This window comes from Pseudopodoces humilis, chromosome 19 (genome assembly GCF_049639895.1).
Source record: "Pseudopodoces humilis isolate 2021_Gansu_Grassland_sample_001 chromosome 19, ASM4963989v1, whole genome shotgun sequence".
NCBI lineage: Eukaryota > Metazoa > Chordata > Aves > Passeriformes > Paridae > Pseudopodoces > Pseudopodoces humilis.
This window is the reverse complement of record NC_142218.1, coordinates 1,980,873-1,993,645: the sequence shown is the minus strand read 5'-3', so window position 1 is coordinate 1,993,645 and position 12,773 is coordinate 1,980,873. Positions and strand designations below refer to the sequence as shown.

The following is a 12,773-nucleotide window of genomic DNA, read 5'->3' as shown; positions in this document are numbered from 1 at the left end:
TGCATCCCATAAGAGCATGTGGGTCTTGAGAATGCTGAGCCTTAAAACTGGTGCTGCCTGGAGCAGCAACTTGGAACTCATGTTATGAGCCAGGTCCCTGCCCAGCTGCCCAGCAGGGCTGTGGGGAAATGGGGGAGGCAGGGCAGGTGCCAGGGCCAGCAGGGAGCTGGGATGGGGGGAGAGCCAGGGAGGGCCGCTCCAACAGTCCCTGGAATGTTTGGATCCAGACCCTGGCAACCGTCAACAGTCCATGGAATGTTGGGGGTTGCACCCCGGCAACAATCCAGAGCTCTTGGTTATTAGGGTTTGGACCCTGGAGCTGTCGACAGCTCATGAGCATTGGGGCTTGGACCTTGCGACGGCCAACAGCACTTTGATCCTGTGTGCTATTGACCCTACAAAGGCCAAGAACCTTTGGAGATTTGGGTTTGGACCCTGCAAAGGCCAAGGCCTTTTGACCCTGGGGTTCAACCCTGCGAAGGCCAAGGGCCTTTAGACATTAAGGGTTAAACCCTGCAAAGGCCAAGGGCCTTTGGACACTGCACTCTGGACACTGCTTGTTCCAAGGAGCGGATGGACTCGCGACGGGTGAGTGAGAAAGCCACTGCTCTCCTTGTGCCAAGCCCTGCAGGGGCCTGGGTGGGCCTGGGCTGTGCCTCAGGGAAGGGTTCCCTTTGGGAATAACAAGGGTTTAACAGTTGCTGTTCCAGAGCTCCAGCAGCTTTGGTGCTTGCTGTGGGGTCAGGCCTGGGAGGGAATGGGGGACACCTGGCCATCCCAGAGCACAGCCACATCTCCTCCTCCATCCTTGTCCCACCATTGAGGCCATGGGCACAAACAAGGGTCATCGCCTTCCCCTCAGCCTAATTTACAGTGCAGCCTCAGCGCTTCCCAGAGGCAAACATGGGTTTCTCTCAGACATTTCTGAGATGATCCCCAGTGGCCTAGGAGAGGCCATGGGGATAATAAGAAGATGCTCCCAAAATCTGGAGTACTTGTGCCAAGGGCAAAGGAGGCAAGAGTTGGGGTTGTCCAGGTGGGAGAAGGTTCCAGGGTGATCTTAGAGCCCCTATCAATGCAGGAAGGAAGGGCCTGCAAGAGAGCTGGACAGCGACTTAAGGCAGGGGCCTGCAATGACAGGACGAGGGAAAATGGCTTCCCACTGAGACAGGGCAGGGATGGATAGGATATTTGCAGGGAATTCTGCCCTGTCAGGGTGCTGGGGCCCTGGCATAGGTTGCCCAGGGAAGCTGTGGCTGCCACTGGATCCCTGGGAGTGTTCAAGGCCAGGTTGGATGGGTCTCCGGGCAATGCCCATTTTGGTGTCCTTAGAAATGATGAGACACATTTCAGCATGTTTGTTTGTGCTGCTGTCAAACTACTGGGCTGAAAATATTCCCAAGGAGGGGAGGAAGAGCTCAGCTGGAATTGCTGCTCTCTGGGACAGGCTGGGAAGCACTTAGAGGTGACTGCCTTGGGGGCAGGCATGCAGTCTGAGTGTGCTCTTCCCTGTGCTCTTGCAGGGAGCTCGAGGACTTTCTCACCAGGGACGATCCTCCCGAGCCCCTGAGGTGAGTAAACTGTGCTGAGCTGGCTGGGATTTTGAAACTGAATGGACACTGGTTCTTGTGGGATCAGAAGAGGCATCTCAGTGGTACTTTGGAATAGGAAGAGAATGCCTGACTAACAGCTGGATGTGGGCTTTCAGGCGCTGATAGACGACGGTGACAGCATGGCCCATTCCATCATCTACACTGACAATCCTGGCAGCATCCTCTCAACTCTGACATCCACTGATAAACAGCATCCTTTTGGATTGCTTCGGGAACTCTCAGGGAATTGTAAGCGTGTGCAGCAACGTATTGATAAAATGGACGAAGAAACCCAAATGGCCACAAGCCACTATGAGCAGATGGAGAATCTGGTAGAAGAAATCATAGGGTGAGCATTTCCTCCTCCTCCTCCTCCTCCTGCATTCCAGAGGCAATCTGCTTCTAGGTCTGGGAGTTCAGAGGTTCCTGGGTGAAGAAATCACCTGCCCTACCATGTGTGGCTCTTGAGCAAAGTCCTGTCAGGGCTTTTCATGACTCCTAAGGCTGTGTGGGACATGCACAGCCATGTTGGAATAGAAGACTCCTTCTTCTCACCATACCACTTCCCTGAATTCTGTTCTTTGCGTGCCCCTGCCCAGCCACTGCTTCTCACTGAAGGAAGGCAAAATCCTGCCTTCCTTTCCCTTTGCCTCTGGAGGATTTCCTTGGGAGGGAAAGAGCAAGGTCTTCCTTAGCCCACTGCCCCCTGCTCCAGCCTGGAGTGCTGGAAATGGGATCGGTGACTCTTGAGGCCTCTTTGTTCTTCTGACTGAGCCTTGTCTCTGCAGTTGCTGCAAAAACGTTGGGAAGTCCAGGGAAAAGCTGCAGCAATGCATCGGAATCCCAGAGCCAGGAGCCTTGTGGCTGCGTCAAAGGAACACCGAGCAGCGGAAGGAAGCATCAGCCCAGGTGGAAAAGGCCCAGCAGCAGTACAGGATGGAGGTTGGTTTAGGAAATGGGACGGGTTTTCCCTTGAAAACTTGTCTTGGCCCTTCTTGTACAGTGGAGCCTGCACTGGAGGGAGAAGACCCCTCATTGCAGAACAAGCTGGAAGTCAAGAGGCAGACACTGGAGGAATTGCAGCTTCAGAGGGATCTGCTGGAGCAAAGGAGGGATGATGTTACCATGGCTCTGGACACCTCATTGCTAGGCAGCACCTGTGGGAGTGGGAGTTGTGCCAGCCAGATCAGCCCAGATGCTGTTTCTGGCAGTAGAAGACAGGGACACTGCTGTGCACACCTGCCTCAAGATGACACACACATTTTTTAGCCAGGGATATGCATGTTCATCAGCAAAGTGTTGCCTGCTTCTGCAAAATTTGTTGCTTTGGGCAGCCACAGAGCCTCTAAAACAAGGGAATGGAGCTGGGGAAGGGTCTGGGGCACAGGTTTGACAAGGAGCAGCTGAGGGAGCTGGGGGGGCTCAGCCTGGAGAAAAGGAGGCTCAGGGGGCACCTTCTTGCTCTCTACAACTTCCTGTGACAGGAAGGTGCAGCAGCTGAGGGTTGGGCTCTGCTCCCAGGGAGCAAGGGACAGGACACGAGGAAACGGCCCCAAGCTGTGCCAGGAGAGGTTTGGATTGGGTGTTACAGGATAGCTGCAAGAGAAGGGTTTGTTTCTGATGGTCCCTCTCAGACAGTCTCCGTTCTGGGGTATGTGGTAGGTTTGGCAAATACACAGCAGAGATTTTGCTTTTGAAGAAAAGAGCTCAAAAACATGGTTTGGTCATCTGGCTTGAATAGCAGCAAGGGCCATTAGACACCTTCTCTGTGTAAGACAAGTAAGTGGTATTGTTGGTATGAATTGCTGCACCAAGACATCTGCATTGGCCACATCAGCCAGACTTCCATCAGTCACTAAATGTCTGCTCACCACAAGAACCATTTCCCTGCCAAGCATCCCCTTGTTGCAGAGAGCTGCTCTGAACAAGTGAGGAGGTGACATTTTGATGGGGGTTTTGTTCTAGCTGGGGAAATCCTGTATATTTTCCTGTGCTTCAGGGAGCAAAATTGCTTTCCCCAACCTTCCTGAAAATGTCCAGTGCTGAAATAGATCCTGATAGAAATTTTGTTTGCCAAGTGTCACTTGAGGAAGATGCAGTGTTTTTGGGTCACAACATCGCGTTTGGAGTAGGGATGTTTGTTGGCAAGGAGCTGTCAGGTCCCAGGCAAGGCAGCAGGGCCTGACACAGCAGCTCCAAGGTAACAGTGGCAGAGGCTTTTGCAGCCCAGGGTATCAGAGCTGCATAGGGCAGATGCTGTGAACCTTTGAGCCCAGAGCACAGGTGCTCCTTGTCCTCTGGCTGCCTGCGAGGTGGCACTGGCTGGCTCTGCACAGGGCTCCTGAGGAAGGGCTCAAGCTGTACCTTGTCCTGTTTCCAGGTTTCCCAGGAGCAAGAGTCATCCAGCAGGGCTCTGGAGCAGCTGCGCCGGCAATCCTCTGGCCAAGGGCACGCTCTGGCCCAGGTGCGCAGAGAGAAGGAGCTGCTGGGCCAGGAGAAGGCTGCCCTTAAGGGACAACTGGCAGCTCTGGAGCAGCAGCGACAAGAGCTTTGCAATCAGCTGGCAGAGACCAGGTAAAGGCAGGGAGCAGAGCCTTTCAGATGTTTTAACATTCCATGGACATAAAATGGAAGTGTCTCAAAAAAAAAAAAAGTCACAATATGAAGGTTATTTTTCTGACATCTAAAACCAGCAAAGCTCTCGTCAGCCTTGGGCTCCTGTTTGTGCTGCCAAGCACACTCTTGGGGGAAGTCAAAAGCAAGCCACCCAGCCCTGAATTGAGTAGTAGTTAAAGCATGCAGATGTTGAGTGAAACCAAGTTTCTCTTAGGTTTGGTTCCTTATTCTGGGCATCGCTCGTTCCTTACCAAGTAGCTTCACAAGATCCTGGTCTTCAGAACTGAAGCTCCATCTTGAGCATTCCAGGCTCTTACCTGGGGACGTTGGGTGTGTTTTGTTCTAGAAGGGGAAGTCCTGTATGTTTTCCCTTGTTGCTTGCTGCCATTCTGGGTGAAGCCAGAGGCTCCTGCTGAAAGTCTTGAGGCTTTCTGCTTCCAAGCCCACTCTTGAGAAGTGTGGGCCAGGTGCTGGAGCTGGTTAGAGAGCAGCAGGGAAAGCTCTTTGGAATCCTCAACGACCTCTGGGGATTCTTGCTGATTGTTGATGGGCATCCACCTGCCAAACCCACCAAGGTCCCTTTGCACGGTCCCTCTCACTCTGTAAAGAAGGACAAGTCACTTGGGCTACTGCCTGCTTAGCCAACAACACTAAAATAAAGGTGGCAAGCCTACTCCTTGACCTTGCATGAGTTTAAACAGCAGTCTCTGAATTCAGGTAGTTATTGTTCAGACAAAAGGGTGTTGGTATTTTTTACAAGTGCTGCCATGACCATGAGATTTTTCTGCACCATGCCAAGTAGTTCTGAAGTCTCTTAAATACACGGTGTCTGGAAGATGATGTACCTTTATGTCCATTTTCAAGAGTATTAAAAAGTCAGGAGTCGGGCAGGACAGGAGTCTGTTCTGTCCCCCTGCAGAGCAGCTTGCAAGTGCTGATGACAGAAGGGCTGTGAGCAGAGGCTGAGCCTTTGCTCGTCAGCCCATCCTGTCTGGGCACAGCTCCCCAGTGTCACAGGTGAGGAACAGCAAGTGAAGCTTTGGCTGTTGAGGTCGAGTTGGGCTGGGCTGTGTGTGCTGTGCCAGGCCATAAGGAAGGCCAGGGCACTCCCTCAGAGGGCCCTGCTTTGCTATGGAAATGGCACAAAAGTGCCTTCTCTGGACGAGTTTCCATGTGACCCAATTTCCACACTGATGTGTGGGGATCTTGAGCCTCGTTGTCCTGGAATAACCAGCTGTGGGTGTCAGGAGCAAGCAGCTCATGTCTCTCTGTATTTGCAACTTGTAGGTCAGCAAAGGACATCCTGGAATCCAGCCTGTCTGCTGCTCAGCAGCAGATATCTCAGCTGGAGATGAGCAGGAACCATCTGAAGGCTCAAGTGCTCACAGTCACACAGGCCAAGGCAGTGGTAGAAGGTGAGGACCTCGTGTGCTTTGTTGTGGTGCCACCCCTGCCGAGAGAAGCTCAGCACCCTGTAAAGCCACTTCTGTCCACAGGGCTTCTGAGGAGTGGTGGGGCTGGAGGCTCTGAAAGGGCCTGAGGTCAGTAAAGTCAGTAAAGACTCTGACTCCTGCTGTTGGTGATGTTTGCAGGACAAGTGAAACTCCTGCAACGAGAGCTGAAAGCAGAGAGAGCTCTCAGGAGAAAGGAACAAGAAGAGAGAGCTCAGCAGCTCTTGCAGGCAGAGAATCGGTGTGAAGAAAGCCTCAGGCTTCAGGGAACAGCCAAGCAAATGGAAATAAACAAGCTCCTGCAAGACCTGGTAGGGGACAATATGCTTCTGAATTGTCCAAGCTGGGCCTGTGGGAAGGTTCAGCACAAGCAGAGCCTGAGGGTGAGAAAGGGCAGCAATCCTCTGCCAGAGGCCTCTTGCTGCTGGGCTGGGCAGCAGAGCCAGCAGCTCAGACTTGGAGGTGTGTGAAGCCCCCCAGGATGGTGCTGGGACAGTAAATGCAGCCACGGCTCCAGTGAGGGCGTGAGACGAGTTCCAGAGCAGGTTGGGCAGTGCCCACCCAAAGTGTGACAGCCCAGGGCAGGATCATCCCTGAGTCCCTCCTGCCACGGAGCAGATGCCAACGTGGAGCAGATGCCAACATGGAGCAGATGCCAACATGGAGCAGATGCCATCAGTGCTTCTGGCTGCAGGAGTGGGAACTCAGGTCCTTTCTTGCTGTGCCTCCATGAGTGACACAGGGATTAGGTTTGGCTTGGAAGCCAATGGAACAGGCTCCTGGTCCTTCAGTCCTTGTGGCTGGGGCATCAGGGAGGGGAAGGTGACACCTCCTTTTGTGAGTGCTTGGGCTCAATGTTTGTGAAGGTTTTTCCCAACAGAAATGATTCCATGAGGCTGTGATTCTTGCAGCTGCTGAGCCTCCTTTTAAATTCCCTGACAGGACGTGGTTTCTGGAGTGCAGAAAGCCAGTGCTGTTGTCTTTTCAGGTTGGGGTTTGTGGGATGGATGAAGCTTCACATCTTTCAGCAAGGAGCTTGCCTGCAACTTCATCTTGAAAATTTTTCTCCCCTCCTCAGAAAAATGAGCAAGAAAGACACTGTGCAGAGTTACAGGAGATGCTGGAGCAATGGGAAGAAGAGAAGGCAAAGAGAGAGCGGGAACACGAGAAGGTGCTGCTTGAGCTGAGGCAGAAAGTTGCCACCCTGCAGGCCCAACAACAAGACGAACAAACTAGATTTGAAAATGCCAAGCGACAGGTAATGGTTCTGAAGGGAGAACTGGTGTAATTTTTTGCAAGGCTGGAGCTGTGGAGATGGCAGGCTATGGGGGCTGTGTGGAGCATGTCCTCCATGTCTTCTCCATTGAATTTGGGCAGGTGAAAGGTGATCGGGTCTGTCTTTGGGACCAGGAATGAGCCCTCTCACAGGAAGCCAGGCAGAAACATCAGCTTTAAGCTGAGATTTTTGTGCTGCTCTTGTGTTCTGTTTTTCTAACATACCTCAGAGATTCTTCACTGTTCTCTTACCACTCCCCTTCTGGTGTGTGCTGGTAGGTGTTCAGTGCCAAAGTGAGATTGTAGGACTTTTCTTTTGTGGGCACAGGGAGGGTGTAGCAGGAATGCTGACAAGAATGAGAAAAATCAGGTGAGTGAAACAGCAGTGGCACTGCAGTCACCCAGGGAGGACTCCGCAGCCTTCTTGCTTTTCCATGGCAGAGCAGCAGCTGATGGGCTGATCCCTGGGGCTGCCTCATGCTGTGGGGGCTCCATGGCAGCTGCTCTGGAGGACACTCAGTGCTCTACTGAATCTCAGCTGCTGCCTCCTGGACAGCTGGGCCAGTCCTCTGGGCTGTTGGCCAGCAACCATCAGCATGGACTCCTGCTGGCCTCTTCTTGGTTTGGGAGGTGCTGTTTTAGGTGCCCATAGCGGGCCACTTAGAGAGACTTGTTGTCCATATCCATTGTGAATCTGGTGCTTTCAGGACAGGGAGAAATGGAAAGTTGTCCTTTCCCTTTCCTCATGGCCTCTACTGTGGCTGACAGTAGCAGGCTGTGGCTGTCACCTCTGACTGCTTTGTTCTGTTTGACTGGAGGTGGAAGAGTTGACATCTCAGCTGGCAGCCTCCCGAGAGTTCCTGGAAAGCACAGTCCAGAGAGCCCAGCACGATGTGAGTGAGGCGCAGGAAGAGTCACGGCAGAAGATGCTGGAGACTGAAAACATCCAGAAGAGGCTGGAGGAGGCAGAACAAGAGAAGAAGGAGCTCCAAGTACAGCTACAGATAATGGAGAGGGAATGGAATCAATGGGAAGAAGTGGCAATGCAAAATTCAGAACTGCATGCTTTTGCAACTTCCCTAAAGAGAGAAAATGACAGGTGAATGAAAGCCTGTGGGACTCTGCAATGTGGTGAATGCATTCCCTCTTTGCCATCTTTGCACCTGCCTGGGGCTCTGGCAGCATTTCCTAAGTGGCAGATTCTGAACTCTCCATGAAGACACGTCTCATGATCTGTATGTTGTGTTCATTCTCTAACATTTTAAGCCTTCAGTTAGTTTTTTTCTGAAGACAAAGGCTTTTGGGGTAGCTCTTTCCCTCTAGGGAGTGTTGTGCTGTTAGGTTAGGTTAGGTGGGTGTGTTAACAGTGCTGGAGCTGCAGTGTAAAGAGCTGGCTACATCCATCAGCTCCACCTTGGCTGCTGTAACTTGAATCCTTTGGGATCTGATCAGCCTGGCATCTGATGCCTTTGCTGGGCTGAACCTTCTTAGGGTGCTGATCCAGCCCTGGGAGATTGCCCTGGGAGGCACCCGAGAAACAAGAATGTCTCTGGTGCATTGTTCCTGATAAAATGCCCCCCGGTGCCTGGAGGGGCTCAAGCAGGGTCCCTGCCACCCTCCACACTCACAGGTGTTACTGACTGTGCAAAGAATGCAAGAAACCTGAGCAAGGTTAGGGGGGCTCCTCCAGCTGATCAAGTCAAGCCAGTCTTCAGTGCCACAGGATTCTTCTTCCAAGAAGAAGACAAAGGAAAGGCAGAGCACTCTTGCTTGCCTGGAGGTTTCTGCATCTTCCATCAGCTTGAGCTCCAAGCCTCTGTTGCCACTTCTGCCTTGGGCCTTTGTTCCTCCAGCTGAAAGTAGGATGGGTGCTGGTAAATCTCAGGGAACTTCCCAGACATCCCCTGGCTGTAGGGTGCTGCTCCTCCCACCTGGACATACAAGATGGGGGAAGGAAATGTCTCTTCCATGTTGACCAAACCTCTTCCCCTTGGAGCCTGGTTAGTCAGAAGAAAATTCTCCCTCTCCCCTAATGTCTTCATTGCAGGACTTTGTTAGGTTTGTATTCACATTCCCATCTCAAATAGAAGGTAGGCCATGTAGGCAGGAGCTCCCTGTTCTTTCAGGAACAAAAGCAGAGTGGGCACATGCTGGGCTGTGACTGCAGGGGGAACAAACAGCCAAGTTGTTTAGACAAACCTCATCGGACAGAGCAGTTTTCTCCAAGATGGTGCAAATCATAGGAGTTTATAAAATGTGATACCATTAGTAATGAGTTGCATGCTTCCCTTCTAGGCTGATTCAGTCTCTGGAGGAAAGGAATATGCACCTCACAGAGCTGGAAGAAAAGAACGTGGCACTGAACAATCAGCTGTCTCAGTTTCATTCTGCTCTTCAGCAGGCTGAACACCTCTCTTCAAGCCGTGCAGGACAACTGCAGGAGCTCAACACCCAGGTAAGCTGTGCACTCCATCCTCTTCTCCAGGGACACACAACACCACCTTTGGCATGGGGGCCCCAACCTCTTTCCCCTCCCAGCAGCATCCACTGCCGCCGTGTTCTGCCCAGGGCTGCTGCGGCTGCACCCTCAGGCCAAGGCTGGATCTGGTGTCTGCTGCCGATGTTTTCTCCCATTCTCTCCTGGGTCCCAGCAGGAAATCTGGGAGGAGAAGCAGCAGCACACTCCTCTGGAGCTTCTCTGTCCCTCTGTTAGCAGTGCTGTCCCTGACAGGATTGCTGCCTGTGCCAGGCACTGAGCAATGTGGGGACACAGACGTGGCTATGGCAGGCTGGGCAGGGCACTTCCACCACAGCCAGTTCAGCCCGTGTTCAGAGCTGCAGCCTCAATGGTGCCTCTTGCCTCCCTTTCCCTGTTTTCTCTACCTTTGTCTCCACTGGAATCCTTGGTTCTGCACCTTCTGTTTCTGGTGTATTTCTGCCTGAAGTCATTTCTCCTTCAATGCTCTCCCTACTGCCCGCTCTGCTGCCTCAGGAGCAGCCCAGTCCCTGAGGCTCTCTGCATCCATCTTCCAGACAGGGGCCCTGCAGGATGCAGTGACAGAGAAGGCAGCTCAGCAGGACACTCGAGAGAAGGAGCTGCTGCAGGAGCTGGAAAAGTCCCGAGCAGGAGAACAGAGCTTGAGGGACGCTGTGCATGTGCTGGAGGCTGAGGTGTCTGAGCTGCGTCTGAGGCTCCAGAGCTCTGAGGAAAGAGCAGAGGCCATGGCCATACACTGTGAGGCCATGGAGATGGAGCTGAGGATGGCTGAGGCTGACAACAACCAAATCAAGGCCTGCAATCAGGAGCTGCAGACACTGTTGGAGGAAACTCAGCAAGGTACAACTCCTCTCCCATCCATTGCCCCATCCTGTTCCACCAGCGGGGATCTCTGATCCCATGCAGAGGTAAAGGCCTGTGCCCAGAGATGGCAGACAGGAAAAACAACCAGTATGAGATTTATCCATCCAAGTGCCTGTGAAAGCCTTTTCTTGAGAACGATGCTGTGGCTGGCAGTGCCAACTGGCTCTGCTGTGGCTGATCCCATACACAGCTGGTGCCTTTCAGGTGCTGTGTCTGTGCTAAGCAGCTGGAGCTGGATGCCTGAGGCAAATTCTCTCCAGCTCCAGGCCCTGCCAGAGCCTCCAGGCTATTGGCCCCTCTGGAGCAGGGCTGCACAGGCATCCCTGCTGCTTTGTCTCTCTTGGATTGTTCACTCTGCACAAGGCCAAGAGCAAACACACTTTGCTATTCCCCTTGCCCCTGCCATTCCTGCTTTTTTCTCTGCCTGGAAATTTCCTTCATTTCTCTCAGTTTTGGAAGATCTTGTGGGCTTAAGGCCTGGCAAACCACGGCAAGCAGAGAAAACAGTGAATGTTGTCTCTGCAGGATGCCCATCAGTTTACTTTGCTTTGCTTTTCCCCTTCTCTTTCCCTTTCCCTCCTGCAGCAATATGGAGGGCAGAACACCAGAAAATCTTTCTAAGAACAGGACTGAAGGAAGTGGCCACTGCCCTGAAGGAAGAGGCTGTGACTGTTCGTCAGGAGATGGAATATCTTCGGAGGAAATTGGAGGGCCAGGAGAAGGAAAGGAAGGATTTTCTGGTGAGAATGGCAGATGCCACAAAGGGCCATTTCCCAGCTATGTTTGCACCTGGTGTTACCAGTTCTAAGGAGCACCTTTTTCCAGTTTAACTTTCCTAATTGCATTCTTCTGAATAAGGAGGAAATGATGTTGTAGCCATGTCAAAGCCAGTTAGCACTGAGGCTGCTGATTTTCCTCCATGCTGGAGTTCCGTGCCCTGGAAGCTTTAGTTCTCCATGTCCACACTGTCTCTATTGACATTGCATGGTTTGGGCAATTTCTGGTGTCCAAATCCTTGTTCAGATTTCTAAATATCTGGAGCTGGCAGGAGGGGTGAGAAGACCAAGTTTGCTGTTAATTGAAAGGTGTTTGGCCTTGGCCATGTGAGAGCAGGCAGTGGGGAGAGAAGAGAGGAAAGCCAAGTGCTGATGCAGATCAGGACGTGTGCCTGCAAGGGGAGAACTCGTCCTGAGTGGCAGCAGGGAATGACAGACTGATCTGGCCATTGGTGCTGCAAGAGAGGGCAGTGGGGCTCTCGGGGATGCTGCCCTGGAAACTCTACACAGGAGTGTTGGAAAAGCACTCCTGTTGCCCCAAGGCCTTGGAATGAAAAGCTGAGGGTGTTTGCTCTCATTCCTTCCTGATGGAGAGCACATCCTCATGGCACTGCCTAAATCCTGCTTAGCATTGACTTGAGATCCTGGCTGCAGTTCTGGCAGCTCGTGCCCAAAGGAACACGGGAGTGGAGCTGCCAGAGGTCGGGGAAGGGCAGAAAGGAAGCTGGGATGGGCTGAGCGAGCTGGGAAAGAGGCAGCGTCAAGGGGGGCCCAGCCAAGGTCTGCAGCAGCCCGAGAGGCAGAGAGAGAGAGAGAGGGGCAGCACGTGCCTGCCCCTGCAGCAGGAGTCCAGATCTGGTATGAGAAGCAAACCAAGAGAGGCAATGAGTGAGTCTTCTTCTCCCTGTTTTGGCAGCATGAACGGGAATTGTACCAACAGCAGCTGAGAGACCTGGAAAAGGACATGGGTGCACCTGACATCCAAAGACGGAAGAAGATAACCCAGGAACTGGAAGTGGAGAGGGAAGACATGCAAAAAGAGTTGGACCATGGGACTGCTGCTGCCTTGAAGAAAAGAGGAACAGAAGAAATCAAAGGGACAGAGAATGCTCGACTCCTGAGTGCTGCACTGAGGAAGAGTGAAGTGGCCAAAGGGACTTTGAAGAAAAAGTTAGTGATCCTGCAGGGAGAATCTCCTGACAACTGCATGGGCCAGTCTCATCTCCAGGTAGGCAGAGGCACTGACCTTCAGTCCACTCCAATGTCCCTGAAGAATTCCAGTGACGTTTCCCATAAAGAAGTGGGACTCTGTATCCCTGTCAGTCCAGGCCTGCTTGGGCAAAGCAGCCCAGGCTGCAGCAGGCAGCCTTGTCTGTCTGCCTGGCCCCAGCCAGAGACCATTGACTGCCAGATTGTTTCCTGGCACGCCCAGAATGACTGCTACAGCTCTGGAGTTTGCTGTTCAAATCAGCTGCAGGCCAAATGCTGGGCATGGGGAGCTGCTTCTCCTGTGCCCACACAAGATCATGGCAACACGTGGGGATTTGGATTTGGTGTGGGAAGGAATGGAGCAGGTGAGCAGGGCGATGGACTAAACCCAGCAGAGTTTTGTACCAAGAGATCTGAGCAGCAGCAGCTGCACTGCTGGTGCCTCGAGGATGCTTGCCAAGATGGAGATTTCTGAGGGACAGCTCTTGTGGTG

General features: G+C 52.8%; 1 protein-coding gene across 1 annotated transcript in view; it reads left to right on the top strand.

Annotated features, from left to right (window-relative positions):
- The first annotated feature begins 573 nt into the window (after nt 1-573).
- LOC148182789 (uncharacterized) overlaps nt 574-12,773 on the top strand; it is a 31,720-nt gene continuing 19,520 nt past the window's right edge. Inside the window, exons 1-7 of the mRNA XM_088064750.1 lie at nt 574-588; nt 1,524-1,571; nt 1,709-1,941; nt 2,381-2,534; nt 3,973-4,166; nt 5,496-5,623; nt 5,801-5,970. Of these exons, the coding sequence (XP_087920876.1) occupies nt 574-588; nt 1,524-1,571; nt 1,709-1,941; nt 2,381-2,534; nt 3,973-4,166; nt 5,496-5,623; nt 5,801-5,970 (942 nt within the window). The remainder of the gene's footprint in view (nt 589-1,523; nt 1,572-1,708; nt 1,942-2,380; nt 2,535-3,972; nt 4,167-5,495; nt 5,624-5,800; nt 5,971-12,773) is intronic.